Genomic DNA, 6916 nt, shown 5'->3' with positions numbered 1-6916 from the left:
ATCGTTAAGGAGCGTTTCGATTGTAAAGTCCAAAGATAAGATTCCCAACATCGAATAATTCCAGTGGCACGTAGGGTAGTAGTTCAAACACTATCTAGAATACGAGGCTCTAATTTTGAAGTTTAAGCTCAGGACTTTGTTTAGGTAATCCGAAATTCGATCATTCAATTTCGTCCAAAGAGCATGACAGTATCTGGAGGATTATCCTGCTCGCTTACAGCGTGTTCAATCCGAGAGTCCGAAATGAGAAAATGTTGTTACTTCGCTGATTCGACGATTACGAATCTGAAACCTCGAATATACTAACACGCATTATCCATCACAAACTGTTACAGAGTTAGAGCGAGAGACGAGTATTCGTCTATATAGCAGGTTTGTATCGAAGTATTGACAACAGTTATTAACCCAACTCCGTATGTATCCACCCAAATAACAGCGTATGGGGAATTATCAGTTCAGTGGGTATATCTCATCAGCGAAGATCGATCTAATGGACAGCATCCGGAACAGCATCTTGCGTGATCTACGGACAACGAACACTATATCTTCAGAGATAATACAAACCATTGAACAATATTAGTTTATTGAAAATTCAATGGGCATACGGAGACTAACGGATAAACAGCAAGTCCACAGATGGAAGCTGAATATCGCCCAAACGATAGTGATGTCACTTATACGTGGCGGTAACCCGACTTCGAGCGAGCTTTGCTACGCTTGCAAAACGGGTACATGTCGAATTCTAGAAGATGGAAGGTGTTTTTCTACGACTAATACCTACAACAGTTTCCCCTCTTCCCAAAACTTATATCAACCGACGGAAACAACAGTGACTACTTTCAGATCATACAACAACAATAGCAGCAACAGCAGTCACAATGATCCGGTATAAACGAAACTGGGCAGAACAGTATCAGTCGAAGTGATTGAACGGAAATAGACAAAGTAGCGTAACGCAAAATAACTCCAGGATGGCGACTAACGCCCAACACTCGTGCCCATCTCGATGGCCTTCAGAACCTCATCGACACCTATTTGCAACACTAGTAGATTCACAACTACGTATTGCTTACTTGGACTCTTCCTATCTCCTCTCGTTGACGCTTTCAGCGAGCCCAGGGACGAGACCAGCTGGTCAATTTGAGCCTCAGCATTCGGGTATCCAACTCCCATCACTGCAGATGGTCTTCGACTATTGCCAGCAGAATACGGCAAGGCAGAGGCAACGAATAGTGTGGCGAAGAGACACAATGCGAGGCGACGATGAAGGGAGCGCATTTCACCGACGAGAACGACGGCACAGCCAATGAGAAGGCAAAAGCGTAGAGTTCCTGATACACGTCTATTTATACCAATCAAACTCAACGCTTATATGAAGTTTCAAACTCAATGGTCAGATGCGCCGACCGTTATACAATGAACCACTCTTAATTGTAGCAATAAGCAACTTGAACGACTTCAAATGGTATCAACCAAAGAAAATCTCAACTAAAAAATTAATAAAATTCTTAAACTCTGTACGAGTTCACTATGTATAGCATGACCGGCTTTTGTTCTCGCACAAGTAGTATGAAAAACGAAACGAAATTTTCACATTTAAGATTCACAATAATAACACCGTATAACTACTAGCAATACCAAAAATAGCGCATCTGACGTTAATAAACTTCAATCATGTATTGCTCATTATCAAGGACCGTTTCAATTGAAGTTGACAGACAATCATCGATATCTCGTACTCGCCTCCAGAACATGCAGTACATGCTCGTAATCTAACACAAGTGAAAACGTATAATCATTCAACGATCATAATAACACTTACTGTTAGCTTCCCTACCAAACTTCGAAACTCGCTTACCAGCGACTTCAGATAACATTTCTTGGTACACTTCGAAAACCCCTCCCTCGGGAGGCATGTAAGACCGCACTAGCGTCACTAAAGATAGTACGAGTATTAAAGCAAACCGGCAGAATTGCATAGTCAAAGATTGGAAAACTAAAGAGTAACCACCAAATGCACATGTAGAAATACACTATTCAGTTTCCTCACTACATTATGCAAAGACAGCACACCATAGCAATATACATCACCGATGAGAGTTTACCACTCGAAAGATGTTTCCATGCTGTGTCGGTTGACCTTTTGGAGGTGAATCCGTACTGGTCGGTCGTAGCTATACCTCTATACTGGCTACTACTCGCCTAGTCGGAGGGGTACTGCACAAGAATAGTAGTAATAATTTCTCGGAATTTCCAACAATTTTCATACTGTTACCAACACATGTGCATATATTCCCCCGCCCACACTGAGCATTATTGAAAATCACGCTAGGAATTGGGTATAACAAAAGGAGAGGGTAAAGTAGTGAAACCACGAATGAAATGAGGTGATTACAATCACAACGACAACGACTAGTATGTTATACCGAGACAACCGATGTGCAGCGACCCTCACAATAGCAAGCGACAGCGCACAGTGGCAGTCACGACATGAACAAGTTCCCAACAACGAGGAACTTGACACAAGTATGATAACAGACAAGACATGACAATTCGTCATCACACAAACCACAAGTACCGACTGAGTTTTTCTGATGCTTTTTACAGGCACACCAACAGGGAACTGATATCAACTCCCACAGCCCGGAACAGATGATAATGAAATGTCGTTCTTTTAGCTGTGGTATGTTGGAATATGAATATTGACAGCAGCAGCAGCGTCGTTGAGAATTAGAGACAGCGACATGTCTCGCATGATGGATCAAAGCAGTTCACTAGAATCATCAACAACAAGACAAAACACTGGGATAGTAGTCGGAGAGGAGAGGACACTCATGCACTATCAACACGGCAACCAGTGTTGCCACTCCACCAAAGCGAGCACTTGAGACCAGCACTAGCAGCAGCACAAGTAATACTAGCAATAGTACTACTACTAGCATTAGTAGTAACTCACCGAAGCATCACAGACTATCGGTAAGAGGCTGTCCACTGACTGTGGAAGGCAACATTAGTAACAGGGAGAGCATCACGAGTTACAAAAGCACAGAAAATTATCGTGGTGATCTACCGACAAAACTACCACTCGCAGCAATAACAATATTCATCAACAGAATTGCTTATAACTAGACTAGACTTCTACTACCACTACTTCGCGAGACTAACCGTCAACTGTACCCCGTATCGAGGGGACTCACGTAGAGTGCCACGCTGAAGCAGGAGTTACTATTTCGCAACCAAGACAGACACTTCGGTGAAGGCGCGGCAAAACATTGCACTACTTAAACCACGGAGGTAAAATCAAATATTCATGATCATCGAGAATATCAAAATGTAGCAAACAGATTTAACACGGCGGGACCCAGAACTGAATCGAACAACTTCTGGCGTCGCGTCAATCTCGAATGCTAGTCTCGACATACGACCATATGAATGATAATGATAGTCATCATCATCATCACGAGAGACTCAAAATTCTTACAAGGTGTTTTTACTATCACTTGGCTTGAAACTTGCTACGTAGCGAACTGCGTAAAGAGGAAATAAAAATGAATCCCCAAATGCTGTGCCGCAGAACTTGATTGAAAAATTGTAAAACACGCTGCTAAGTGGGGCCTCGACAGCAACGACGATGATGATGCCAGCCACTGGGAGTAGTAATAGGGAAGCTTATCAAGACAGGTGAGAGGCAAACACTGATTCGAAACGACTTGTCGTGAACGAGCACCTCCCTCCATCTTGAGCATGAGTAAACGATAATTTTCTAGTCCGTATTGGTACTCTTCTGAGCCTCTATAGCTTCAAGAATGCCAAAAATATCTACAACAACAACACCAAGAACTTACCCCAAATATTTGAAATACCACAATTTCTTCCATTCAGACCAATAAACAAGCCACGTAGGCAAGACCTCTTTGGGGAATATCCCTCTGTTTAATCGGTGAGTACTATAACGAGTTGCAATGTCAAAAACTTGCTGACGTGAAAAGTCAGACTTCGGGTGAAAGTACAAAAAAAATAAATTCTGAAACCATCCAGTGTGAAGTTCATACTGTGAATGGTTCCAAATTGTCGATATCATTATCATTCATGGTTTCATTAGTGATTTTGGTTTTCTATCAAATCGTCCACTGCCGAAAATTCATTGTGTCAATTCCACCGCAACGATCATGTCACGACCAAATTTCTCACCTGCATTTTCTCCCGGTCTTTTCTCATCAACACCAATACGTCTCGAGGAGGAATACTTCATCGCTTGCCTAGCCTGCAGCGAGCTAACCAACTCCTCTAACTCTTCAGGCATACTGCTGCTGCTGCTGCTTGCTGTTACGCGATCAACCTTAGCATACACCGGAATACGTGGAGTCTCTGTTGCACTAGTAGTAGTAGCAGATGATGATAATGTGTGATGTAAGAAATGATGATACAACAACGTTGGTGTAGCAGTAGGGATAGTTGGCGTTGTCGTTACATGTGGTGTAACGATAGTAGAAGTAGTAGTATCATCATCATGAGAATTCAGCAGCCTTGTGCTGTTGTTGTTACCCAAGACAACTTGACCTGAGATGATCAACATGACGAAGAACATCACAGGTATGGAGAGCCGTCGTAGAAACAAAGCAAGAGAAGCCATGAGAAAAGGCGAATATCTTAGAGCGATTAATCACCACTACACCCTAACAAAAAACCAAGTCGTCGAACAAACTTGATGTGAACCATTTTTTCAATTACAGCAGTACTCATAAAATGAATAATAACATACCAGTCGGTTACTGCGGGACAGAAATTACCGTTCAGAGATTCTTCTTCGTAAGGACGATGAAAAGAGACAATCCGTCACAAACTGCAGTAGAGCAGTGAGCAAAGCTCAGCGACATAGACTATCTAACCAGCATAAAACGGAATGATAAAATCAGAGAAATTACTAAACACCGATTAATGCGCAAGTAGTCGTTGAGACAACGAGTACACTGAAGATCCGTTCACTGTTGTGGAATAACAGTCGTGTACATATCATATTGGCTTCAATTTTCCCGACAAACACAGAAAATAATAAAAGCAGCCGTTGTAGCTCCCATACGAATCAAGCTCACAAAAATGAGCTGACTTGCGAGACCTAGATCGGGAGATCAACCAATACAAGCTTCGATCAGCACCAAAACTGGACGAACATCTAAAAAATATTTACTTCCCACTTGAAGGAAAGCAACGCAGTAGATAATACAGGGCCCCCCCCCAAAAAAAATGTCCTATTGTCTGCAACTAGCAGAATTCAACGAATTTCCCAATGAGAAATAGCTCATTAGGAAGATCTTGGCGAGCGCTTTTCAGTGGTATCTTCGAATTCCGGATATGCTTAGTGCCATATAGGCTTGATTTGCCAGGATGAAATCGGCCTGAACCTTTTTTGCATGGATTTTGAACAATTTTGCGTAACCTGATTGCAGAATGCTCGGCAGGGCCAAAGCATATCCGGAATTCGAAGATACCATTGAGAAGCGCTCGCCAAGATCTCTCTAATGAGCTGTCTCTCGCTAAGAAATTCGTTGAATTCTGCAAGTTGCAGACAATAGGACATTCCCTGAATGATGGTATTATGATAACATTAAATGTTGTAAAAAAAAGGTTATTTATAAATCATACAGATATTAGTAATCTATTATCAATAAAAATTCACCCTAGTGATATGAAAAACACTAGTGAAAACTATATTTCACGACTACTGCATATCACCGCGAATATCGCGTTTTTCACCGAGTTTTACGCCACTTCACGTAAAACGGGTTGTTGTGAAACTCCAATACACCATATACCTGCGTACATAACCATTCACAACACTTTCTTACGTTTAAGTCTTCTATCCAGTTTCTGTTGCTTCAGTTCAACGCTGAACACCATCGAAGCATATATTTCAGCAACATGAGGCTGCTTCTCAACAACCTCAACAGAACCACACAGAAATACCATCGTGATAAACACAGCGATAAGGCTCCTCAAACGACGATGACAACAGGTCATAGAAAATATGATAGCGTAGCTCAACTACTCAGGAAAAAAGCACCAAAAACCCCAACGCAAAAACATGCCTGTTGCTAAGTTACCTCATTTTCCACGACGACTCAACGCCATTGTAGCGAGTCAGCCTTTGAACTCGCGATTGATAATAATATCAACGACCACTCATTCTCGCAGTAGTCGATGACGCCGATACAACAATCATAGGAAATGCCCAGTAGTCGACAATAACAACAACCGTTATAAGGGCTGATGCTAATGCAACTCGAGAATCGGACAAATCCTCGATATTTATTTCTGTGCGGATTGTGAAATTGCAAGAAAAGCGCACGAGAGAAAAAGTTAAGACAATAATGGTAACCATGGTGACACACAATAGAGTGTTGTTAGACAATAACAAGGACAATACTAGACTTTCGTCGACCTCAAACGGAGCTTTAACTACGATAAGAGAGAACTACCAGGAGCTCACAAGGTCAATCGTCTGTTTGCTTACTATTATCATTAGTATGAATTTTCCTGTTATTCATACCACAACAACACCGATTCCTAATGCGTTACTAATACTCATGCTGGGCTTCTTGTTAAGAATGCATCTTCGGAGAACAATGGAATAATGGCAAACTCGATGATGATGATGAAGTCACTAATTCTATACATAACAGCATGAAAGCAACGAAATAGGATAATCGGTTCCCTCGACTTGACATCCTCCGACACAGGGTGTTTATAGACAACAGCAGTCACAGAAGCCTGCTGCTTGGGAAGTAGTAGTCAACAAAGGTAGTGCTTGTAGTTGAACAAGTAGTACAGCATCATAGTTCAGTAGTCAAAATTATCGAAAAATATCTTTTTCAAAAGTCAGAAGATTTCCGCAGCAATCGTGGTACTCAATGGTCAT

At 41.7% G+C, this 6916-nt stretch overlaps 2 protein-coding genes across 2 annotated transcripts; both read right to left on the bottom strand.

Moving 5' to 3' along the window:
• Positions 1-420: 420 nt before the first annotated feature.
• Pmar_PMAR002523 (hypothetical protein) lies at positions 421-1916 on the bottom strand (the record flags this gene model as incomplete). Its single annotated transcript, XM_002766663.1, has 4 exons — positions 421-1031; positions 1074-1331; positions 1740-1772; positions 1823-1916. 4 exons carry the CDS (start codon positions 1914-1916, stop codon positions 979-981), a joined length of 438 nt encoding a protein of 145 aa, XP_002766709.1. The 3' UTR covers positions 421-978.
• A 1847-nt stretch (positions 1917-3763) lies between these two features.
• On the bottom strand, positions 3764-5967 carry Pmar_PMAR002522 (hypothetical protein; the record flags this gene model as incomplete). Its single annotated transcript, XM_002766662.1, has 4 exons — positions 3764-3819; positions 4192-4264; positions 4472-4560; positions 5847-5967. The coding sequence occupies 4 exons, from the start codon at positions 5965-5967 to the stop codon at positions 3764-3766; spliced, it is 339 nt and encodes a 112-aa protein (XP_002766708.1).
• Positions 5968-6916: the final 949 nt, after the last annotated feature.

The sequence above is a fragment of the Perkinsus marinus genome, assembly GCF_000006405.1.
Source record: "Perkinsus marinus ATCC 50983 genomic scaffold scf_1104296972102, whole genome shotgun sequence".
NCBI classification, from domain to species: domain Eukaryota; phylum Perkinsozoa; order Perkinsida; family Perkinsidae; genus Perkinsus; species Perkinsus marinus.
This window is presented reverse-complemented; position numbering and strand designations above follow the sequence as displayed.